Source organism: Caretta caretta, chromosome 13, assembly GCF_965140235.1.
Source record: "Caretta caretta isolate rCarCar2 chromosome 13, rCarCar1.hap1, whole genome shotgun sequence".
Classification (NCBI taxonomy): domain Eukaryota; kingdom Metazoa; phylum Chordata; order Testudines; family Cheloniidae; genus Caretta; species Caretta caretta.
The window spans coordinates 2120514-2146163 of NC_134218.1; the positions used below are offsets into that span (position 1 = coordinate 2120514).

The 25650-nt window shown below is 49.9% G+C and overlaps 1 protein-coding gene across 7 annotated transcripts in view; it reads right to left on the minus strand.

Moving 5' to 3' along the window:
- Nucleotides 1-3230: 3230 nt before the first annotated feature.
- The window catches only part of DNMT3B (DNA methyltransferase 3 beta), a 48336-nt gene continuing 25916 nt past the window's right edge, over nucleotides 3231-25650 (minus strand). For all 7 annotated transcript variants that reach the window (XM_075118628.1, XM_075118629.1, XM_075118633.1 and 4 more), the window contains 14 exons: nucleotides 24692-24833; nucleotides 23491-23622; nucleotides 22778-22822; nucleotides 21217-21296; nucleotides 20421-20533; nucleotides 18892-19075; nucleotides 17982-18066; nucleotides 16215-16360; nucleotides 15901-15991; nucleotides 15292-15440; nucleotides 14152-14237; nucleotides 10642-10711; nucleotides 9599-9717; nucleotides 3231-7410 (listed from right to left, as the gene is read on the minus strand). In XM_075118628.1, the coding sequence (XP_074974729.1) occupies nucleotides 7269-7410; nucleotides 9599-9717; nucleotides 10642-10711; nucleotides 14152-14237; nucleotides 15292-15440; nucleotides 15901-15991; nucleotides 16215-16360; nucleotides 17982-18066; nucleotides 18892-19075; nucleotides 20421-20533; nucleotides 21217-21296; nucleotides 22778-22822; nucleotides 23491-23622; nucleotides 24692-24833 (1584 nt within the window). In that variant the 3' untranslated portion in view covers nucleotides 3231-7268. The remainder of the gene's footprint in view (nucleotides 7411-9598; nucleotides 9718-10641; nucleotides 10712-14151; nucleotides 14238-15291; nucleotides 15441-15900; nucleotides 15992-16214; nucleotides 16361-17981; nucleotides 18067-18891; nucleotides 19076-20420; nucleotides 20534-21216; nucleotides 21297-22777; nucleotides 22823-23490; nucleotides 23623-24691; nucleotides 24834-25650) is intronic.

Here is a 25650-nt window from a genome sequence, read left to right on the forward strand (position 1 = left end):
GCTGCCCCCACACAGCTCACAGCCCCCCCCCGGCTCACTGCCCCTCCCCCCAGCCCCTCCCCGCCCTTCGCTTCCCCCACACAGCTCACAGCCCCTCCCCCCCGGCTCACTGCCCCTCCCCCCAGCCCTTCGCTGCCCCCACACAGCTCACAGCCCCTCCCCCCCGGCTCACTGCCCCTCCCCCCAGCCCCTCCCCGCCCTTCGCTGCCCCCACACAGCTCACAGCCCCCCCCCCGGCTCACTGCCCCTCCCCGCCCTTCGCTGCCCCCACACAGCTCACAGCCCCTCCCCCCAGCCCCTCCCCGCCCTTCGCTGCCCCCACACAGCTCACAGCCCCCCCCCCCGGCTCACTGCCCCTCCCCGCCCTTCGCTGCCCCCACACAGCTCACAGCCCCTCCCCCCCGGCTCACTGCCCCTCCCCCCAGCCCCTCCCCGCCCTTCGCTGCCCCCACACAGCTCACAGCCCCTCCCCCCCGGCTCACTGCCCCTCCCCCCAGCCCCTCCCCGCCCTTCGCTGCCCCCACACAGCTCACAGCCCCTCCCCCCCGGCTCACTGCCCCTCCCCCCAGCCCCTCCCCGCCCTTCGCTGCCCCCACACAGCTCACAGCCCCTCCCCCCCGGCTCACTGCCCCTCCCCCCAGCCCCTCCCCGCCCTTCGCTGCCCCCACACAGCTCACAGCCTCTCCCCCCCCGGCTCACTGCCCATCCCCCGAGCCCCTCCCCGCCCTTCGCTTCCCCCACACAGCTCACAGCCCCCCCCCCCCGGCTCACAGCCCCTCCCCGCCCTTAGCTCATCGCTTCCCCCCACACGGCTCACAGCCCCTCCCCCCCAGCTCACTACCCCCCCCAACCCTTAGCTCATCGCTTCCCCCCCCCGGCTCACAGCCCCTCCCCCCCAGCAGCTCATCGCTTCCCCCCCCCGCTCACGGCCCCTCCCCCCAGCTCACTGCCCCCCCACCCCTCCTCTGCCCTCCAGTCCACAGCTCATCACTTCCCACCTCCCCCCCCGCCCCTCCTCTGCCTTCCAGTCTCCCCCACCCTTACCTCATCGCTTCCTCCCCGACTCACAGCCCCTCCCTCCAGCCTCTCCGCCCCCAACCCCTCCTCCTCCTCCCCCCCAGCCCCTCCTTTGCCCCAGGCAAACTGCCCCCCCCCCCAGCAAACCCCGACCATCCTGCACAGAGACCCCTCTAGGTCCCAGCAGCCTCCAGTTTCCCTGTTTGTTTGGCCTGTTGTCTCTGGGGCTGCATAGGGACCCTGGCGGGAACTGAGCTCCTCTCCTCGCAGGGGAGGGCCAGGGGACTCTAAAGACACATGCACACTTTAGGTAAGAGAATCAGCAACGGCTGAGGCGTTTACTCAGGTTTGTCTTTTGCATAGTGGCCATGTCTCCCCTTACTGCCCAAGCCAGACCTTGGCAGCCCCCAACCACCAAGTAGGACCATGTTCAGCCCCACCCAGCCACCCATCCCCATTTCAGGGAGATAAGCCCTTTCCCGCTTGACCAAAAGAGAACTGGCATGGCTTACCCCACTCTCTAGGACTGGGGTGGGCAAACTTTTTGGCCCCAGAGCCACATCGGGGTTGCACAACTGTATGGCGGGCCGGGTAGGGAAGGCTGTGCCTCCTCAAACAGCCTGGCTTCCACCTCCATCCACCCCTTCCCACTTCCCACCCCCCCTCAGAACCCCTGACCCATCCAACCCCCCCTGCTCCTTGACCCCTGACTGCCCCCTCCCAGGACCCCCTGCTCCTATCCAACTCCCCCTGCTCGCCTCCCCCCAGAACCTCCACACCATCCAACCCCCCCCTGCTCCTTAACCCCTGACGCTGCCCAAGAGGAGCAGCGGGCCAAAGCCCTGCCCACGTGGCGGCATGGCTGCAGGGGAGGGAGGACAGCGGGGGAAGAGCCGTGGGCTAGCCTCCCCGACCAGGAGCTCAGGGGCCAGGCAGGACAGTCCTGCAGGCCGCTGTAGCTTGCCCACCTCTGCTCTAGGAATACATCATCTGCCACTTCAACCTCCCAGGGTATAAAAACATTTGCCAACAGGAAAATAAGGCATCACCAGTCCTCATCACTGGGTACAACAAATGAGTAGCCATTGCTCATCCTCAATCCAGGGCTAAAAGAAATCCTCACAAGATGAAAGACAAGTGTAAATTGTTCTTTAAATCTGCATGGAATCTACCTCAGTACTATCAGTCAATGACTCTGTCTTCCCTGCATTCACATACTCAAACTTCTCATCGCTCCCTAGAAGACCATGTTAGCCTGGGTAGGTGTTAATAGCTAAGGACCTGAATCTTCTTTGTTCTTCAGCCTGTGTTGTACTTTTCACCAGTGCTCTGCACTCACTTTGTATAGCTGTAGATGGAGACACAAGATGCCAGGCAGTGGAGAATTATGTCTCCTTGTTGTATGTCTCCATTGTACATATTGCACATAGCTAGAGACATAATATAGAAAATACCTCATCTTTATGACTACAATGTGCAAAAGCAAACAACAAAAATACAAAGTTTATGCTGCTCCTTGATGCATGTATATTTTTAACATATCTTGCAGTTAGTTTCCTTTTTTGTTTATCTTGAAGATATGTCTTTGCTCATGTGATATGTAGCACTGTAACGTAAGGAGCATGATGAACACAAACAAGAGGAGTGTTTCTTTAGCAATAACTATTTAGAAATTCCTGTCCAATCATGTGAGTTTCTAATGCTTTAGAGAGCAGAAGGTTCACCAATTATAATTTATATATAGTTCTTTTTGCAACAGCCTTCTCTAGGGGCTTCGCTCTCTAAAAAACAGTTCAGAAAAACAGTTAAAACTTCTAATTAGTATCACGGGCTTTAAGAAAAATAAGGGAAAAGTCTTCAGTCAGGCCAGACCAAATTCTCTGGCAGAGAATTCACAGCCAGGAGCAAAGGCTTCTAGATGACCACAAACATCCCTATGAAGAGAAGTCAAGCTGTAACTGATAAAGTACCACTGGCTTCTTATCCACTTCAGAGTGAGGAACAATGTGGATATGATCACCTCAGCTAGGTGTTTAAGATGCTTGGTAGATAACCGTGTGGGTGTGGTAATAACGCTTCTACTCACATGATAAGAATACTAAGTGGACAGCTAACTAATTTTAAGCACATTTCTTATCACCACCATTTCCCAGCACAGTACTGTTTTTTTTTTTACTTTCTCTTGTTTCTGTTAAAAAAAAATTGTCCAGTCGTATAGAAATACTGATTTTAATTAAACTGTGATAAATGTTAAGGTAAACTCAGGGCATTGATCTTTTTTCTTTTCCATAAGAAAAGCAGTAAACTGTTTAGACAAGGCAGAGTTTTGATTTTTCACACTTTGGTACTGGGCCCATTTTACAGAAAACATGAATTATTGCAACACAACAAAAATACAAGCTTGTCGTGATTTTAAAAGATCACCCACAAAAGTTTTGACATTAAAATCCTTAGTCTAAAAAAAATAGCACCAATGAGAGTAAAAGGCTTTTAAGAATCATTAAAATAGAATTCCTGAAATGCAGCTCTCTCCTTAAAACATTTGTATAAACACGTAATAAAAGGCAGATTTCACAGGGAAAAAATATTTTGCGGAAAATTACAATTTTTCATGTAAATTTAATGCCAAGACAACTCTTATTCCTCTTTTCCTTATCTTTGTTTGCTTTCCAAATCTTCTGCATTGTATTTATTAATTTTTCTTTTGATGAGGAAGGGAAGGATATAAAAACTGGGATAGAGAATTCAAAGATGAAGCTGAGTTGAGGTTGTGTGTGTTAATTCAGTCTGAAAAAAGGTCAAAGGCTAAAATAAATGGAGGACTCACATGAGGATTTTGTAATCTTCTTGTCTCATTTGAATTTAAAGTCTCAATTCTGCCATGAGCTCCATGTGGGCAGACTCCTGCAAACATGCAAAGCTCTGTTCTTCTCTGTCGGGTTTTGCGGTCCACCCACTTGGAGCTCAGGGACTATAAAATGCTTTCACATTACAGTAAACTAGGGCTGGGATGAGGAATTAGTGTTCTAATCCAGATCCAGAATAGGTTTAGGGTTCAGAGTTTAGCTTTTGTTTCAAGAGTTTGAGACGAGGTAGGCATGCAAATGCATGTGGAGTTACTCCAACTTTGCACACAAAGGCACCCAATTAGCCAGCTGCATGTGCATTAATGCATGCAGACTTGTCAGTTGCATGCTCACTTGAGAAGAGCATTTTGAACACCTGCATCACTTGAAAATCTGGCCCCATGTGTCTCCTGAGTCACATCTATGTAGTTTATGGGCGTGCAATGAAGAAGGGAGATGATAGGCTGCTTCTTGTCCCTGAGTTGCTTAGAAAGAATGGAGGTAGCACATAGGAGAGCGCTGTTTTGGAATCAGTGCATTCTCAAGTGGATGTCACCTGGGAACAGCTAACTGACAGGGTTTCCAAGTGCAACTGGGGAGGAAGTGCCAAGCAGGACTGAGAGGAGAGCATTACTCAGTCTCTCCTCTGTGGGAAAACCCCCGTCTCCCATGGCTCTGACCTGCTTCCCCCTGCTGTCAGTTCCCAGCTGACTCTGGGCGTCAAGAGGAGGCAGGCTGCAGCTGCGGCTGGAGGTGGGAAACAATCTGCACGTAGATCAAAAACAGCTCAACACAGGGTAAGCGACACCATGAGAGGAGTAGGAAACATGAGAGTTTTCATCCACTGGAGATGATGCCCTCTTCTAGGACCTGGGAAGGAAATGCACAGGGGTCTCCTGCTATCAAGGCGGGGCAGAAGGAGCAGAGATAGGGATGCTCTCATTTCTCATGGATCCCTGTTAAAGTGGAGGCTGCCCTTTAGGAACACTGCTGAGCACAATGCAGAAAGACTTCTGTTTGCCCAGCTTTTCACACAGCCTGCAAGACTGTATGAGGGGGCAGGCAGATGTTTACTTGGCATAGGAGACAGAGGCTTCTCTTAATTTAGAAAAGCAAGAGATGCTTGAAGGCTGCGGAAAAAATGGAAGCCCTTCCAACTACTATCCAGAGTCCATTGGTCTGTCTAGTGCTCGATCCTTTTCTTAGATGCAATGGCATTTGCTTTCAGTCAAATCAGATATAGCAACACTTAATGCAATTCAGCAAAGCACTTCTATAAGCACATGCATACTATTAAGCATGGGCATAAAAAGTGCTTCACTTCACTGGGGCCACTGTTTTGAGTGAAGAACAGAGCTAGGAGAGGACAGAGGAGCTGAAGTCCTGGACTGTTTCAAAAGCATGGCAATATGCACATGAGGGTGCCACTTTTAGGAGAAGCTCTGCGGGGAAAAAAGTCTGACTTCCCTATCAAAGGGTCCTGTGCCATTAGTAGATCTGTCAGAGAGACTGTTCATCATGGTATATGTACAATATGCAAGCGAGCCCTACACACTGGCTTGCCCAGCCCGTGATTAATGTATTTGATGGTGAAATCTTTGAGTCTAGGCTTTATCCAATTCAGGATCCAGCGAACGCCAGTCAGTCTTGGGAGTTTCTTTCAACGTTTCAAATGTTTGTTTTTTCCAGTAAAGGCAGGAAGTAAGGTGAGACCCTCAGCAAGGCGCTGGGGCAGCAGGTCTGCCATAGCCACCATCACGACGGCTGGACCTGATTGGGACGTTCCTTTCTCAGACCATGGCAGTGGATTAGACAGGAAGGTTCCCGTGGCGCTAGATCCATATTTAATTGTTCAGCCTGAAGCCAGATTTTCAACCCTGGTCAAACCCAACTCAGCAAAGGGCATCATCCACTTCACAATGGGTAGCTGACTGCACCTGCCAAGGCCGGGGCCATGCACACAACTGGTGCAGGTGGAGGCCCACCTGTCCCACCTGTTTTGCACACCGTTTTGTGCCTGTGGGCGGGCAAAGATCAGAGTAAAAATGTGACCCTCTATGCTTCTTAACAGACATTAGCTACATGTGCAGGGATGGCAGATGAGATAGGAACAGTGAGACTCTGTCTGATAGACCGTATAATAAAAACTGACTCTCCCGGGGGAGGGCGAGGGGTGTTGAGCGTTTACTCCATGGCAGGAGGGTTTCCTATTCTGTTAACACGGGCCTGCTCCAGCCCCACTGTAGTCAGCAGGAAAAGCACCACTGACTAACCCGGGAGAAGAATCAGGCCAAAGCCCAGGGCAAAATTCCTAGGGTGAAATTTTGGCTGCACTGAAGTCAATGGAAGTCTTGCCATGGACTTCAAAGGGCCAGGATTTCACTCCTGGAGACTTAGTGGGATCAGGATTGAGCAGCACTGTGTTGGCAACACTGTCCAGGTTTATAAAACAGTTAATAAAAATAAAGTTTTGCGGTTTTTAAAAAAAAACAGCATTGAACAAGAGCGCTGCCCCTTCCTGCCCATTTCAGCACATTCGTTTGCAAAACGTTAAGAGAACATTTTCCTTTTCGACTTGGAGCCCAAACCCTCCAGAAACTGATGAATGTTTTACCTTTCTAGCTGTTCAGCAGTTCTTAATGTAAAAATTAAAAGAATGTTTTAAAAAGGAAGGAGTGAATATTGGTAAAACTACAGCCAAACACAAACAACAACATTTCGTTAGCTCTAACTAGAACAGTCATTCTATCACCTCACAGTTCAGTTTCAGCTACATTCAGGTCTAGGAATTTCCACATTCTCATGTAATGCCTTAAAGCAGCAACAAAAGTTTAAACACAAAATTAAACTTTAACAAATAAAAAAAATGTAAAAAGCGATTTGGTTCTTGTATCCCGCTTGTTCGTTCAGTAACCTGACAGGGTTCTTTATACCTGTGGCTACCGTTCTGATTTCTTAGCAACTGTTTTGAGAGGCTGGTTTGTCTTCACAAAAGCTTTGTTTCTACCTATTTCAAGTTTGGTTGCAGCACGCCAGCCAGGGGCTTTCACCACCCAGCCTCTGAATTGCTACTTTTCAATTGTACAGTAAAATGGAATGATTAATGCTCTGTGTCTCATCCACCATACCTACGCTCTCCTGGCTGGGGTAAGCTAGCTTCTGTGTTTGGTATTTTCTAAAGAGCGTTGTCTTCTGTCCCTTTGAAAAAGTCACCCTAACAGGTTCTTTGGTTAAAGAAAGTTTCCTACACTCTCCCTACAGGGCCACACTTCCTTCCCAAAGCGTGTGGCTCGGGGGACCATTTCCTACCAAGTAATGGAGCTTGTGGGCCATTCTCTTCCTTCCCTCTCCCACACAGGCAGTTGAGCTAGTGCATCTTTACCAGAAGAGACAAAGGAATCCCTGCTATTCACAGGCAAAATAATCCTTGAGCGGGGCAAACAGGTGCCGAATGACCGGGACGCTCCACGATCTCCCGAGTAGCTTCTGACGTGCTCCACGCCCCATGTTGGACACATCCGTGTAGTGAAGGGGGAAGCCAAAAATCCTGCAGGGGGAAGGAAGAGAGGAGAAGCTTTTAGAACAGCCGTTACACTTTGATGATGTCTTGTCCTTGTAGTCACTGGGTTATTCCTGAGGGCCAGAACCCTGACCCTGTGCATCGCCCAAGGCACTGGGCTTTGTGCATGAGTTCTCTGGGTGTTCCAGCGGAGGGATTCCCTCACCCACAGACGGTGAGCAACTGTACAGCTCCTGGACTGGAGGAGTTTTGGCCTGTGGCTCTTTGCAGTAGCACGCATGTAGTCCATGCTCTCACCTATGCCCACTTCTGTGTTGTCATGGAGACAGCACCCCCCTACCCTGTATGACACACAGTTGGTGTGGAGTGCCCTTGCATAGCATCACGGCATTATTTCTACACGGATGTCTCATGTGCTGGTCACTATGTTGTCTCACTAAGGGGCACATTTCCACAGGGATGAGGCCCAGACCCCCACTCTGTGGGCACAGTCTCTGCCTACTGTCTCTGCACTGGAAGTATAGGTGAGAGTCCTCAAGCATCTCTCTGATTTGTGCCCACAGTTCCATTTTAGGTACATGTTACGCTCACATTAAAGAAGCCCCCTCCTCCGTTTTACAAATCTGGTCCCAAGACCCTGACCCTGCTCTCACTGACGCCAATGGGAGTATTAGGGTATTTACTTCACATTTAGGACAGTGTTCCATATATGCTACATATTTTTTCTTTCCTGTAGAGATCTGTATCCTGAAAAATCACTTCTGCCCCCATCTGTAAAAGCTTGTCTAGTCTCATGATTCTGGTATGGCTTTTATGTTTCCACATGGCTATCACACACTTCCATACTCATGGTTTTCACAAACCTAACTCAGGTTTATGGGTTTTTTCAGCTTCCATTCAGGTGCTGAAATCTAGTGACCCACGCTACTGTTGGAGTACTTTTCCTTCCATGCATCTATGATCTTGGTTCTCTTGTATTACTGAAAGGCAGAGATAATCTCTCTTCTCTGAAGCCCAGCAACAGGCTACTGTCATACGGAAAAGCCGATGTGCCGACAGTCAGGTGAAATGCAGTGACCGTGCTGCACTTGACTGAAGTGCAGTAATGTATTTATCTGAATGGCGGTCTCTATTATTATTTATTATTACTGCTGTCCACTGAAACACAAGGCAAGTGAATGTATCCAATCACTTGCCTGAAGAGCTCAGACAGACGTGTCGGGCACTGGAGAATCACTGCGCAACGTGGAAACCAGTTTCCACAAGAACTGAACTTTGGAATCCCCCTGAACTAAAGAACAAAGCGCGTTCCACCATCACATGCCTGGACTAATTCCACTGAGAGAACCCCCACAGCAGAGCCCAGCTGTTCTGGCTGAAGAGACCCTGGATGCTCTGATTAACAAATTCCCCTTTCCTGGGGTGCCAGCTTTATTTAAAACATAACCAGGGAAGGGGAAATAAAAGAACCAGACGACACACCCAAGACCTCTCTGCCCAGGGATCAGGACTGGGGGCTCTTTCAGTCATTAAACTGCAGCAAGCAACAGCAAGAGGGAAGCCTACAGAGTCCACAAACCATTGAGAAGTCCCCCTTGTTGGCTCCCTGGGCCATCGCCCTTAGTGACAAGCCAGAAAGCCTGCAGTGTAAACTCCTAGGCCCCTTCCAAGGAGGGTCAACAGATTCTGCTTCTTGCTAAGGAACTGCCAGGTTAGAAAAGGCCACCTCCTATGCCTACTGCACACATCTCTCCAGTGTACGCTGTAGAAGTATTTCCTTTCCAGGAACCAGTTTAAGGCAGGGGGCTTCTAGAGTACGGCCTCACCCTCTTGGAGTCTCACCCTGAAGAGCCAGTGAACTCCATCACAGACTCCCATGGAAAGAGCTGGCAGATGCATGCAGCGCCTCCTACAGATCTTTAAGGGCTTGGCCAGATGGACCCTGCTACTGTGCACTAAAAGTTCCATAGACCCTTTGATCTGAATAGCAGTAGGTCAGTGCGCTCCACGGTACTTTTTGTTCACACTAAAAAGACCCACATGGCCAGTCAGTGCACGGCAGGCTGAAGCGCTGTGGATTTACACCCCAGCCTGCCGTGCACTGACTCTCCCTATAGATATGCCCTAGGCGTGTGGTTCTACCTAATCCCCACCTTTTTTTTCCTCTCCCATCCCTCCACCTCTCTCTGAGTCACCCCTTGGTAGTGACGCTCACCTTTCTAACTCAGTGCACCACAAATTGTCTTCTTTCCCATTCATGAGCACTGGGAGCTGCATGCTTCTCCCCTGCCTGAGGGAGTTGGATTTAGTCGTTATGGTTTGCACTTTCCTCAGCTGAAGAACAAAACAACAAGAGTTGACATGAACTTCTGGGCTTAGTCTTAGGGATCAGATGAATGTTCTGTGGGCTATCCTGCAAAGATCTCGTCCTGAGACCAGGGCTGATCTACGCAGGGAATGATAAAAGGAGGGAGCAGGGATTTTGCATGCCAGCATTTTTAGTATTTGCACCAATATGCATCAGATGCCAGCAACGGATTCTGCAACCACCGGTACATCAGCTCTGAAGAGAAGTGGTTGCACTCGCAGAAGAGGGTATTTGTAAAAAAAAGTATATGGAAATAGATGGAGCTACTTTTACCTGGGCAGTGAAATCCATAGCTCCCAAGAATTAAAAATATCTATAGAGAGATCCAGAGGGAGAGCAGCAATTTGTGGCTCCTGTAGGAATAGCGTTGGCATGTTGGGAACAAGGAAAAGTAGCAGGCCAGGGTTTGTGCCCATTAACCAGGACTGTGCCATATGGCGTTAAGTCCCCACAGTTACAGCCAAACACTCAGCTTTGGGCCTCATTTGTACATTCTCATTTTTGTGTGGACAATACCTCAACAGAAAGCCCCTATGAACAAGACAGAAGCCCAGCATCATCTGTCTCACCAGATCCACAGAGCAGAACAGAGGGGAAGGTAAGGGAGGTGTGGGGGAGGGAGGGAGAGAGAGGTTGGAACCACAGAGAAATCCCTCATTAGGGTTGAAATGAGAGAGAATATCCACAAGTCCAGGAGAAAGCAGAGAATCCTTGAGAGTAAATCAACTAGAGCGTCCACCAGAAAGGACATCCCTTATTATAGCATGCAGTATTATGCGACGGAGCCCCAGGAGGTGCCTGCGTCCCGAGTAAGTGCTATTCGTGGCAAGCTGAGAAATACCAGACTGCCCCAAGGAAGAAAAGGGAAAGGGTTGAACAGCGAGTCTTACCTTTGCTATCCTACTGTACTCCAGGCAGTCCTGAAGCTCAACTCTATCAGTCCTGGAAGCTACCAGAGGCCTGAGAACAGGCAAAGCTCATTACACTCTACAATTAACTCTGTTCTCTAGTCCTTCATCAAGCTTTTCTTTTGTGCAAAATTCATTGCGTCCTCTGCTGTAGCAGGGAATGCGGCATCATTTAAAGAAAAGGTGAAAATCAAATGTAATCCCAGACTGCAAGTCAAGTGGGTGAAAATAAAGCCTCACCATTATCATTTCATACACATGAACACCCTTTGTGAAAGCCCCACACAGCCCTGCTCAGCATAAGCAAGCTTTACGCAAAAGAGGCAACAGACTCCAGAAACCTCCCAAAAGAGAGAAGAACCAAGCAAGGTCATGGGGGAAGCATGACATTAATGGCTGGCCGGGGCTTCTGGTTTTGTTCTTTAATTATAGTTGTAAGAAGTGGGAAATATTTATGACGTTACAAAAAAAAAAAAAAAAACACACCAAGAGATCAGTGGAGTTTTTCTTGGATTCTTTCAAAGACAGTGTGACCGTTGGAGATCTACTTGTGAAGGGGAATAACCTGCACAACAAGTCTGGCAACCGATTACTAGGATTTGTGCACATTCTTTTTGTGCCATACCTAGCAACTGTATCCCTGGCTTGTTGTATCATTTCATTTCCCACCTTAAAATGGCAGGCACAGGTGAGGAGAGAGGTCGTGAGACTCCTTTTCCTACAATGTCAATGAGGGATGGAAACCAAACCTCCACCAGCTTGAGAAATATAAACAGAAAAATGAGTGTTCCAGTGGTAAAGCCCACTGATGCTCAAACGCTGATTCACATTTCTTGACTACTTAAGAGGCTTTAATGAACATGCCTATTTATTAGATGATGCAAGAGCATATAATCTATTTACAAATATCTCCTAATCACATCCCCAAAGTACGGAGCTCTGGGCTCAGATATCAATTCACTTTGAACCGCAGCGTTCTTTAAAGGAGGGTAACAACTGAGTGCTTCTTCCAAGAGAACAAATAAGCTGTTTCCTTCAAATATAGGACCACGCAGGAACCCAGCCGAAAGGCTGCTTTCACTGCTCCTGTCCTTTGGGACTTTAGAATCTTCCACTACACACAGCGAATCCTTGGGATGTACCAGACACAGATGTCACTTGTGTTGCCCACTCCCCCACTCTATCCCTTTCCGAAGTGCTGTGGCTTCCTTACCTGTAAAGCAGAATGGAGCTACAGCTTACAGAATTGAGCTGTTACCCCTTCCCTTCCTGCAATGTGCTGCCAGCTGTCTGAATACACAGATCCTAGGTCGTCTGTGAATCTCTCTCATACTAAGCTTTCCAGAGAGGAACAGTGCCTCTCTCCCTCTCCAGACCATACCTGCCTCTTCAACCACATTATAACGACATTGTACATGCCCTTGTTCAACTTCATTGGCTGGGGTCAGCCATATTACAAAACCAACCGCACCCCTTTACAGGCTGCTAGTGCTGTCTCCCTGCAGAGTTCACTTGTTTCAGGTAATGTACAATAGTTATGCAATTTACAGTGGCTGCCCCTATCCATCAGACACATCATGATGTGATCAGAAATGATTAAAGGGTCAGGGAATGATCCATAATAATACAATTATGGTGAGTCATTGACAGTCTCTCTCTCTCTCTCTCAACAGTCTGAAGGAAACATTTTTTAAAAATTATAGCAGAAGTGATGAGAGAGACACGGTGAGGCAGGTAATATCTTTATCTTTTATTGAACCAACGTCTGTTGAGGAGAGAGACAAGCTCGTCCAATGAAAAGTATTACATCACCCACCTTGTTTTTCTAATACCCTGCGACCAACACGGCTACAACTACACTGCGACAATTGTAGGGTTTTATCCTGTTACAACTGTTGTGGATACCTGACCATTTTAAATTAATAGAAGCAGGTCAAGTAGCAACAACAGCTAGTACAGTCAGCCTCATTTAATCAGCTGTTGTTCATAGGCACAGGTTCTAAATTGGGACATGCGGCTGGTAACTCATTTTCTGCAATGCTCTCAATAGGTTTTCATGGGTAACATTTTCAAGAGTGCCTAAGTCCCATTTTCAAAAGCCCCTTAGGATCCCACGTCTCATTAAAAGTCAATGGGACTTGACTCCTAAGTGCCCATAGATTTGGAAAATGGGATTCAGTCACTTGAAAATTTGACCCCAAACCCACCTCCGTGGGACACCACTAAGACCTCATGCTTTAATTTCTATGCTCAGTTACAAACACGTTAAAGTGCAACTACAGTTTTCAAAATGCAGATGTAACAGAAGCCAAGCAACTGCCCTTTCACTTTCCAAATGCCTATTTCCATCAGGTGCAGCTTTAACTATTTATAACTCCTAAAAGTATTGGCAATTAAAGTGCAATCAAGCATATAAAGTTCAGAAATCCATGAGGGATTCCATTGGTTTATTTTCGTCGGTATTTACTTACTGAGTATTTTGATGTGTGAAAATTCCACCTGCCGTTGCTAGGAATCTCTGGTTAACAAGGTCACGATTAGCATCATTTTATTTAATTGCAATGTAATTTTATTATAACTTTTTCCTGTGAATTTGGTGATGGTGAAAGGGGCTGGACAGAAGGCTCAGGGAGGGTGGAGCCTCTGTCCTGTAGCTTTCTGAGGATGAACAGACTGCAACAATGCCAGCTTTCCCCATGTTGCCCTGCAAATGGGCCTTACTACGGCCCTGGATGGACCATCTCTGGGACGGAGAGTTTAGTTTGAGCTCTACGGTCCTTCCAAACCCTTGTTCCCTTATGCTGAGGCTGTCAGCAGGGGGAAGGCCAGTCAGTGCCACTCACAGTGGTGGGTTTTGGTCCATAGGGAACTGGAGTGTCAGTGTCCTTCTAAAAAGGCAATTGTGCATGTGGGTTTACAAACACTGAACTGGTATCTGTAGAAGCAAGAGACTCTCCACCTGGTGGAAACAGGGTAGTGTTTTGCTTAAGAGAACTGGGTACATTTATCACAATGTCTGTTAAACGTATCAAACCCAGAGTGCTGACCGTATCCCAATCTCACAGCACTAAGCAAGGGAAACCAAGTGCCCTGTGTGGCGGCAGAGGGGAATTCAGATTACTCACTGTCCTGTCAGCTGTACTAGAGTTTGCTGGAGCAACCCATTAGGATGGAGGATAACGAGTTTGAAATTCCTAGTACAGCTCCAGCAAACTGCACGAAGGGCCTGAGCCGGTGCGCCCTGCTATCCAGGGAAGGGTCCCATTGACTTCAATAGGCTTTGGATCAGGCCCAAACTCTACAATTTTTCCAGATTCACATAATTGCTAACGGTAAGTGCAATGCAGAAACAGAACCATTGTTACGACGAAGATAACAGAGCTCTGCAAAGGGCTGTGGGGTGGCAGGATAGTGAGTCTCTTTGGCTCCCAGGAGCTGCACGTGGTGCCGAGGAGAAAAGAACCGGGAGAGCTTCACAAACAGAAGAGTTACCTGTTCATCCCAGGCAGATTGCCCCAGAAATAGCGCGCTCTGTGTGCAGCTGATACCTTGATGGCATCGATCATAACAGGGTTGCACTGCATTCCAAGAGAGAGAAAAAGGGAAAAGATTAAAGAGAAGCAGCTGTGACCAGCATAAACCGCACCACCCAGCACTAACTGCAGCCACCTCCAGCAGCGTTCCAAATCAACTCACTGCACAGAGATGGCTGGCGAACTGCCCTGCTCCTCAGGTAACCAGTGAACAAGGGCTTAAAAGGCCGTCTGTCTAGGACCTTAAATTTCCAAGCGCTGCCGCGGCATCCTCCAGCTCCCTGAAGTCCTGTGTGCCAGTGGCCAGGGCTGGAGCAGCATCCTCCAGCTCCCTGAAGCCAATGCCCAGCATGGGAAGTGCATTCTCTGCTACATACAATTTTAAAAACTCAGTAGATCCTCTCAGAGGGAGCCAGCATAAATGTCTGTCTGTTCTGCGTGCGTACAGGGCCCAGCGCATTGGGGTCCTGATCCAGAATCAGGAATCCTAGGCGCCAATGCAATACAAATGAATAACAATGACACATGTTGATCAAATTCCAGTGTCTCACTGTTCATTACTTTGGGTCAGGGACAGAATTATCCTCCTAGGCAGAGACTCTTACAAGACGCAATAGACGGGCTGCAAATGATGCCACAGAAGTTGCAGCCTTCTCTGTACCACCGTCTTTGTTGTTGTGAGAGTTAATGCTTTGCACTTCCCTAAAACCTTCCAACTGGAAATATCAAAGCACTTTACACTAATCAACGGAAGCTCACAATCCTCCTGCCAGGCTGCTAAGAACTATTAATCCCATTTTACAGATGAGAAAACTGAGGCACAGAGAGGGGAAGCCATTTGCCCAAGGTCAGAGAGGAAATCTGAAGCAGAGCCAGAAATAAAACCTATATCCTCCAATTTCCAGCTCTGTGCATCATCCTCTAGAACATCCTTCCTCCCCAATTGTTTTGTTTGAGCTTTTTAACCTCAGGTCCCTACACAACCACCGCCCATACATATTCTTACAACCCAGCTTCATCCCAGGATGCAAGAGCCTGCCCGTTCTAGGCCCTTGTCTGCAGAGCAGGAACGCAGGGAATGGTCTGCAGTGACTCCTACCTCCAAAAATCGAGAAATGTCCCTTTTATCATTGACTCTCATGGCCACGACATTCTCAAACATCCAGAAGAAGGGTCGCTCTTCGCCTGCCTTGGGACGTGCGTAATTGAGGAGATGATAGAACTCGAAGAACAGCCTCCCAGTTCCCTCTGCAATAGGGAACGTATAAGATTGTGAGGGCTTACCCCAGCCCAGAAAGGAGAGAGAGACTCCCGTCTGCCGGAAGAGCGATGGCGCAGGCAGGAACAGCAAGAGCTTCCCTCACACAGCGCTGCAAATGCGTCTCCACCCTGAACTAGTAGTGGGAACCCCTTCCAGAGGTAAGACAAGCTCAGTCTCCAGGGTCCATTCAGTCCTGGACCTCCCTGCAGCAGGTGCCAACTGGGAAACATATTAACACCATTTATGGCGGCAGTTTTGGACTCCTGTCCACCAGGAACTGGAATGAGACACCAAGTCATTTCCCAGAAACCACCAAACAGTCACCAGAGCAGATGGTAGAATCTTGGAGCCAGCACCAACCCCGGCCGGATATGAACCAGTGGGCTAGAGGTGAAATGTTCCATTCCCCATTACCCACCACCTCCCTCCAGAAACAAACAGTCTTACCATACAGACCCTTTCTGGCAGGATTCACAATAGAGAGATCGTTACAGGGACTTCCACCAATCACCAAGTCAAAAGGACCCCATTCCTCAATCTAGGACAGACAATCAGATTCAGTGTCAGTGAACACCAGGTAACAGCCCTCTCCCATTAAAGTATGTGCCACTGGGGGCACGACAACAATTGTATCACAGGTCTGCACACTCAGCTCACACTTCTCCTTTTCAGTAGTAAATAAAACAAAGTAAATCCCCCTGGGCGTGGCAAGTGTGTTTGCCAGCCCTTCCGTAGAACACATTTCTCTTGGTTATGCTCACGTTTCTCTTGGTTATGTTCCTGACATCATGCACATATGTGATGTTCCCTTCATGCCGGACAGTTCCCACAGCAATGGAATCTTCACAAATCTCAGAGGCAATGTATTTCTCCACTTTAATGCCTAGGTCCTTCAGAACCAGGTAACCTGTTGGGGAAAAGACACCCAGCTTGAGTTCTGGTCAGGTGGTTCTCATCAGTCCCCCATCCTCCTCCATCGGCCCATAACACACACTCTGTGCCACCCTGGTGCTTCATGAGCAAGTGCAAACGAAGGATCTTCTCTATGTCAGTAAGGGTGGCAGAATCTGGTCCTCTGAGCTCCCCCGCCACCCTTGAAGATCAGCTCCATAGAGAGATGCCTTCAACGAACACTTTGGACTTCTCCCAGGAGCACCCATTCATTCTCTCCAGGGTGAGGGAGGTGTGTGCAGAACTGGATCTTCAGTAGTCAAGCCACCTGCCCTGAGACATTTCCCCACTGGGGGCTCCATCTTACAGGGAAGCCCTCAGAGCTCCCTCGCCTCTCCCTGAAAAGAGTGGGCAAGAAGGCTGCTCAGCACCTCAGCGAATCAGGCCCTTGCTTTATAAAGCTCAACTGTTCCAGCTTTCAACATTTATGTCTTGTCAAGCTCACTATATAGAATCCATTCCCCACCCACATCCAGTCCAGGACTTCGGTAGAACTTATATAGCGTGTAACTGCCAAATTCATCCTAGGTTTGGCAGAGGACACAATGTGTGCAAGGACACACTGCCCTGGGTGCACTTAGTGAGCATGACATGGTCTTATGGCCAAATTGGGTGCATTTCAACAAGCTGATGGTTCTTCACCTTGAAGCTCAATTATAGGGTCAAATCCTGCCCTGGTGTAAAAACAAATACAACTCGACTGACGTCAGTGGAATTGCGTCTTACATACAGCAGAACGCAATTTGCCCCAGATGTGTTGAAAGAAAGACGGACAACCTCCCCCACCCAAACAGGCCAGTGGTTAGGGACTCAGCTGGGATGCAGGAAACCAAAGTTCAAGTCCCTGCTTGGTCTGATTCAGAGAAGGGATTTGCACCTCATCTCCCTGGCCCAAGGCGGGTGCTTTACCTGCCAGGCTGTTCGGGGGGGGGTCAGTCTCTCTCCCTCCAACGCAAAAATTAAGACGACATTTCAAAACCTCTGATTTTTTTTTTTTTGCAAACTGGAATTCTCGTTTCCCAGCCAGCTCTACCTGGGACACAATGTTGGCATCAACCTCTGGCTTGATTTGCTCTCACATTCTCCATATCAGTTAAAAAGCAAGCTGGGTCTGTGCTCAGGCTCCGCTGGTGAATGGAAGGGACAACAGCAATTGTGTCTCACGTGCCTGCCCTCTCCCACCACAACTTCCCTCCGTCGAGCAGAAAGAGCAGCTACTCAGATTCTGGACTCTTCGTCCTCCGCATTTAGTTTTAAGGGGTGGTTTTGTGGGTAAAGCACTGGACTCAGAATCCTGGCTCTGCCTCAGGCTCATTCTGTGTGAACTTGGCCAAGTCACTTCTTCACTCTGTGCCTCAGTTTGCCTATCTGCTTAATGGGCATGATGACAATGACCTAGCACCCTGGGGTGCCATGAGGCTGAGTTCATTCACGTTTGTGAGGGGCTTGGAGCTCCCCGGATGGCAGGCGCGAGAGCAGTGTGAATCAGCAAGATTTAATACTGTTAGTCATTCATAAATAATCAGCAAAATTTAATACTGTTAGTCATTCATAAATAAGCTCTCTTGGCTCCTCACCCGTTGCTATGCCATCAAATAGGGACAGCACTCTAATTGGCCTCCTCTCTGTTGCAGGGACTGCCGGGTAGATTTTAGGCGCATCCTGCAATTAAACAGAGAGAGAAATGAAGTAGGCAGCACCTTCAGCCCGGCTCATGCTCCTATTGCAGCAGGACTCCCCTGCTCTGGGTAACATCTCAGTGCCCCACGAGGCAGGCCCAAGCCCTGTCATTACGTGGCTCTCAGCTGGCATCTCTTCAGGAGAGCTTCTGCTGGGGGTGAAAGGATCTGTAAGCCCAGAACCCTTGGGAGACGTGTGAGCAGGAAAACACAAGTCAGTAACACAAAGGGCACCACGACTGGGTCAAATGCTAACAGAAAAGTGAGGATTTTGAGGAGTGGTTTTAAGAATCCAGCAGATTCCCATAATCCCAGATAAGAGTCAGCAGGACCCCTCAGGAAGATGCTAACCTCCCTTTTATAGGCAGCACAAAGGATTCAAGCACTCAGAGACCACAGTGACGCATGCCATACAAGAACCAGAGAGATCAAACATTCCCTGTTGCCTCAATTCCTCCTCCCTCTTCAGCTGTCCTTCGGCCATTCTGCTGCTCTCCCCGGGGCACATCCTCGGCTCAGGAAAGCTGTGATGGCGCCACTGAAGTGCACTGGCTAACTAAAAGCAGCTGAGGATTTGCCCCTCCACCTTCACGTCCATATGTGTAGCTAACATTTCCTCTCTGCTGCTTGCCCTCCTGCTGTATGGCCTGAGGCTGCCCCAGTCCAGACGACTCTGGGTTCTGTGCAAATCCCCACTCCCATGTCCTACACAGCATCATGTCCTTTCCCATCGCTAGTGTCCTTCAGTATCTCTTGCCCATCCCCACATGAGATCTGTTGCACTCCTGCCCCAGGTCGATTTCCTTACATATTCCTGTCCTTTGTCGCTGGTGAAGAAGTCTTGCAGCCGTACGTTCCAGTCCGGCCGGCGCTGTAACACCCCATAGCACTTCTGTGGTTGACACATGTAACAGCTCCAGGGCTCTTGCTCTTTTGCCTTTGCTGAGGTACCTTGCCCTACCAGGACCTCCAAGCATTCGACACAAAAGCACCTGCGCAAACCAGGAGAACACGGTAACTCCGAGTTCCAAAGGCTCCTCCGCTGAGCCACCTTCCACCTCCAAGATTATGCTCGTAAATCTCCCCAGGACAGGACAATATCATGGAGCCCAATTCTCTCATCTCTCCCACCTTTCAGGGAGACAGTAGGTCCCCAGGACTTCTCTGGCATCCCTGTGGAATGCATGTATCTCTAGGTGTTTAGAGCTGATGACGCCAGCTATGTGTTCAGCCAGGGTATTCACGCCCCTGCATCCGGGGCAAGGCACATGCTATTCTCTTTAAGGGCTACGTTCACAGACCCGCTCAGGTATGAGGCAGGCCGGTCTGCTGAGCACAGCACACCACAATCAGGCCCAGGGAATAGTGCTTTCACCTGGGAATTGCTGTCCACAAGCCAGGTCTGATCAGCGGAACTCACTGAGACAACAGTGCGTAAAGAGAAAGGCTGTACACTTTTGGGTTACAATCTGGGGAAGGCGAGTCAGGAGCCACTGGGAAAGTATTACAGAGACTTAAAATAGTGTCTTCTGAACTATGTCTGAAGTGGCTTCTCCCTTTCTCTGGCTGGAGTTTTCAAAGCAGCCAGCCAGCCAGGTCCTATTGAATTTCAACTCCCTCCAGTCTCCTCTGAAAATCTCAGCCCCCATTACTGCACTGATCAGCCTGTCCTAGTCCACACCTATGGGATGCATAAAGGTTGGAGGCCAACATTTTCAGATCAGACTGCTTATCCCATGGCTCCTCAACCTAGGTACTGAAACCCAACTGCCCAGATTTTCTAGCAGTGCTGAGCCCCCTCCCCCCGCAGCGTCTGCCCCAGGAATTCAGTGTTCCCTCTAATTTTTCCCACACGTGCGGAATGAATTTTGTTATTCACACCAAGACGGAGGTGATGTGTGACACGTCACCTCCACCTTGGTGCACATAACAAAATTCATGTGGCAGGGGTGGGGCCAAGAGATTCGGCATCTGGGAGGGGGCTCAGGGCTGTGGCAAAGGGCTCGGGTGCAGGAGGGTGAGGGCTCTGGCTGGGGATGCTGGCTCTGGGGTGGGGCCAGGGATGAGGGGTTTGGGGTGCAGGCTGCCCCAGGGCTTCAGCGGGGAGAGAGAGCTCCCCCCAGCTGTCTATCCCTGCAGCAGCACCTGGGCTGAGGTGGGAGAGGTGCCTCTTCCCCTGGCCGCGGCAGGTCCAGGGCTAGGGGAGAGGCATCTCTCCCCACCACAGCCCTGAGCGCCTGTGCAGTGCTTAACAGGCTGGGGCACAGCCGCGCAGCTGAGAGGGAACTTAGCCCAGGATCTGCTGGAGAAGGAGAACCACCAGTGGCGGGTGCCTACCTGCAGCAGCTGGCATTGCTACACAGCAGCAGCTCCTTGCCTTCGCAGCAGACGGTGCAATAAGATTGGTACCCGTCCTCATCGTACATGTAGAAGAGCTCCAGGAACCGATCCTAGCGAGAAGCACCCAACAGAGAGTTAGAATCCCGGGGTCTGCTGCAGAGACAGCCCCAAACAGCACTAGGCAAGATGGAGAGAACGGAGGGGGCACATGGCGCACGCCAAAACCCCTGAGGCTCCAGGAAGGCTCTGGCTCATGCTGAGAGGCAGCAAGGAGCTTTACCTCTCCGGTGTCCCGTGGGAGTCTCCCAGAGCTCCTGGATGCACAGGGCAGCAGACTCTGCATCCGCACGTTCCCATAGGGGCCGGATCCAATTCCCAGGGGAGCCAATGGAATGAGTCTCACTGACTTCCATGGGCTTTGGATCTGGTGTTAGAAGGGTGCCGCATGCTCTCCCCTCTGATGGGCAGGACAAGGGTGTGGCACCCTGGCTCCACCTTCCCCTGCCCTATCCCGGGAGGGGTGACCGGCACCCTCCCCAGCCTTGGCGCACAGTCACAGCGTGGCCCCTCCAGCATCCCTCTGGCAGAGCGAAGTATAACCCCGACACAGAAAGGTCAGCAGAGCTCCCGTAGGCCCTGGGGCTTCCCACACCAGCTGGTTCTCACCCCACACCGCTCGGCAGCTGCTCTCAAAGCCTCGCAGGCTGCAGTAGCCAGAGTCACTACACACCGACAGTGACCTGACCCAGCCTTCTCCCCCGGCCCCCCCCACCCACCCTCACTAGTGACTTACCCTGCAAGTCTGGCAAAGGCCCCCCTCAAACAGCGGGTGGAATGTGGCTGGGTTTTTTCTCCCGCACGATAAACAACTGTCTGTTTAATACAATGAACACACCCTTTAAAAATAGTGTTATTGATCCCAGTAGCACCTAGAGGCCCAGAACGAGAGCGGGACGCCACAGTGCCAGGCGCTGCACGGACGCACAGTGAGAGACAGCTCTCGCCCCGAAGAGCTCAATCTAGGCAGACGAGAGACACAGGAGGGCAGAAAAGAAGGATGATTATTCCCCGCGTTAACGACAGAGAGCCGCAGCAAAGAGAGACAAAGGGCCCCGATTCAGGTGCTCAGCACCCACAATGGGAGCCAGATGTCCCAGGCAGCTCCGCTCCCAGTTTGCTTTCGCCTTCGTTGCTGTAATCAGTGAAAAGGGACCCCTGAGAATCGAGTGGCAGGCAGCAGCCTCTTTGCCACACACAGCCCTTTGTTTATCACTGCCCCCTCCGTGGCTCTCACCACAGCACCCACCAGGAGTCCACAGGGCCCTACCTGCTAGTCTGCAGAATGAAGCATCTTAAGAGCCAACCACCACCTCTGTGACATAGGTATGATCATTATTAGTACTTTGCAAAGAGGCACAGAGAGTGAAAGTCAGTTCTGAGTCAGTGGCAGAGCAGACTAGAACCCAGCCGTCCTTAAATTGCTACCACCATTCCCGACTGGGCCTTGTCTCACTACACTCCTGTCCCTTCCGGAGTTTCAGTTTTGCCTAGTTTGTAAGGAAACACTGTCCACAAAAACAACAAGGAGTCCGGTGGTACCTTAAAGACTAACAGATTTATTTGGGCATAAGCTTTTGTGGATAAGAAACCACTTTGCCACCGGACTCCTTGTTGTTTTTGAGGATACAGACTAACACGGCGACCCCCCGATACGGTCCATAAAGATAGGCTACTTCTCCCCTTTGCTGCATCCCACTGAATACTGGAATAATTATATTCCAGCCCCCGCCTCATTGTCTCCATTTTCCGTCGACCATTATACGGCCCTTCGCCCCATCTCATTTTGTCAACATGTTTAGGTATAGCGGAATTCCAAGAACAAACCAATTTCTGACCAACTTGCATTTGACCCTTAACTTTTAACCAGCAGACTGATCTCTTAGACTGAAATTTACCCCTGTAAGTACAGAGGGCCAGCGAAAGGTCTATCTACCACGTAGACTCTCCTGAGAGGAGTCAGGACCCAGTCCTGCAAGGATACACACATGCTTCACTTTGTACATTGACAGCAGCCTCAGCGAACTCCAAGGCACTGCTCCCAGCGTCTGAAGTTAAACACATGGGTAACTGTTTGCAGGGTCAGGGCTGTAAATGAAGTTTGCGTAGTGACTGGCCCTCCTGCATTTCAGCCTGAGTGACTGGCCCTCCTGCATTTCAGCAATCTGGAGAACTTCACAATAATTCCACACGGTGGAATTAAACAGGGAAGACAAATTATCTTTCATCTGAGACCGTATCCAAGCACCTGACTTAGCCACTGACTTTTGACGGAGAGAAAAAAGGAAACTAATTACCTTCAAGGCTCCTGTTGTTGTTTGTGACTTCAGAAACCATTTGCTCTTTACAAATAAAAAACAAAAGGAAAATGTGCTCAGTCCTTAAACGATTTTATGTAGCAAACTTTACATATAGCCTATTTAATAGCACTCAAGTTCCTTAATTTAAACCAATATAGCAATATTGCATATTCACACGAAGGTATATAGTATATATTCACATATTATGTACTTATCTTATACAGACTGTGTGTCCTTTTAGGAGCTTTACTCCAGTGGTTCACTGCTCTGAAACAGTCCAGACAGTCCCAAATGAACGTGGGGGACAATACAGTTAAATACATTTTGGCAGAAAACGTTCTGTATCCGTATATTAGCAGGCAAAATGAGGAAGTGCGTGAATGGCCGTGCCTAGATTCGGCTGTCATGCTACACATGTCTATGTGCAGATTAGGGTATGTGCAGATAAGGGCTGTGTGTAGCGGGGGCGTATACAGGTTATGTGGGTGTGCAGAGGTGTGGATACGGTACTGACACAGCTAGACAAATACTCCAGCTCCCACATTTCTGGTGCTACACCAAAAAACCGTCGTTCGTTCAGTGCTGCATGGGAGGGAGTCACAACCTATCACCGTCCCAGAGGGGTTTCTCTTTGGTGCTTTCTATGCCTAAGTTTTTGCTGAATTGTGACACCCACCCTTGGTGCCACGCCCCCCCATCTCCCGAGTTACCTCTGCTCTGGTCCTCCTCCACCCGCTCCTTGCTGTTGTTGCAGAAGTTAGTCTTTAGTCGCTTGGCTGGGGGGCAGTGTTCAGGGGCACAGACCTCTTCAATGCCGTTCTTGAGGGGAGCCACTCCATTCTCTGTGAAAGGAGAGCAGCCTCAGGCTTCCCAGATTCTGTCCGGTCCTGACCCACTACCCTGGCTCATTACAGTCTTGAGAACTTCCAAGAAAGGTGTTGAATTTCTCTCTCTCTCTCCTTTCTTTCTCCCTCATCCTCTCCAAGGATAAGTTGCCCTACTCCCGTGGCCAAATTTATCCTGGTCTAGTGCGAGGACCATGACAAACAAAGGCCAGAGCGCTCCCGAACTAGAATCATGTTACATGTTCTTTCAGTGGGAAGCCTCTTCCGCTAAGACATGCTCAACCCGATGCCATGTTCCCCACAGCGTCTGGCAACGCGGCACCCACACCCCGTCCTTCATGCAGGGATTTAGTCTGAGCTTCTGATGAGACCCTCAACATTCCTGCTGTGCGCCAGGAGAGTTAATCCCGATGCCAGACCTGGGAAAGGGCTGCATGTGCTGGAGATGATTGGGAGATTGGGGAGAGGGCTGGGAGATTTCTTTGCACCTGGCATGGTTCACCCCCCTCTCTTTCTCACACACTGAGCCCTCTCAGCCAGCCATGACTCTTGGAGAGGCGTCTCAAGGGCCATTCTTACTTTTTGCCTTTGCTGGGCATCAAAATATTTCCATAGAGGAGGAAGCTGTGTCCCCCGAGCCCCTCGTGCCTGCCCAAGCCCTGCCTGCTGAGTGAACACAACCAAATAACAGTTTAGTTCCTGGAGCAATATTTTTATGCCAACGGAAAGGTGCTTCGTGTCCTTCCTCTGGCCTTTTGCTAAGCTGCTGCTGGGCACCTTTGTCTACTGGCACCTACTGTGCTACTGCCCAACCAGGGCCAAACGCATCCCTGGGACAACTCCACTGCAACCCCTAGAGTTACACTAGAGACAGCTCTGGCCCAAGGGGATCCTGACCAGCAGATGATGATGCAGACAGGAGGAAAGAGGTTGGCCAAGGCAAATTAATTCCCCACTGCAGGTTACACTGTGGGGTAAGCAGCAGCTAACCAAATTCAAATGGCCAGGTGCATTGACAAGTCCCAACCAGGCCAGCTCTGCTGTCTGGCTCACAAAAGCAGCAAACCTGGAGTTTTCGGTGGTTTCAGTCCCTTGCATCCCATAGGCTTGAAGCCACTGAACGCCCAGTCAATCATGGGCTTTAGCTGCTCTTCCAGAGACTCCCCAGTGGTGCCTGGGAACGTCTTCCCTGCCCGACTCCTTGCAACCTGCCAGAGAGAGAGGAGAAGTTACCATGTTCTGCACAGCCGGATGACAAGTCAAAGCATCTCACAGTGGCATCCCAATGACGGTCTCACTTGGAAACAACCACTCAAGGAGAGGAGTACTAGTGGCACCTTAGAGACTAACCAATTTATTCGAGCATACGCTTTCGTGAGCTACAGCTCACTTCATTCTTAGGAGCTTACGCTCAAATAAATTGGTTAGTCTCTAAGGTGCCACAAGTCCTCCTTTTCCTTTTGCAAATACAGACTAACACGGCTGCTACTCTGAAACCACTCAAGGAGAGAGGGCGAGAATCATGGGGGCTCTCTGTCTTCTAGCCTCTGGCTGAAATGCTGAACCCAGGCGACATGGCTGGCCTGACTTTTCTTGCTTGGATGCAGCCTCCTGTGCCAGCCCTCCCCCCAGACATATGTGCACACTGGGCTCATTCATATCAGCACCTGCAGCAACAGCTGCTCCCAGGGGTGGGGGACGAACAGGCCTTTCCTTGAGGGCAACGCTGCCAGACATTCCAGCAGTGGGTGTGCCAGCTCCGGAGGGCTCTCTTGCTTCCTCCGGGGCTTTCCCTCCCAGTCAGCTGGGAAGAGCGTGCCTGCAACCAGCCACGTCTGCGAGCCCCAACCCAGACAGGAGCAGGAGGAATGAGCCCAGAGCCACTGGCCCAAATTCCAAAGGCAGTGGAGTCCCTGCAGGTTTGCAGTGAGTAACCAGGAGTGGAATGGGTCCCACTGTACGTACGAGATATTAGCGTCACGAGGCATTTAGCCCCAGTGCCAACAACAAGACCTGCTGCTCATC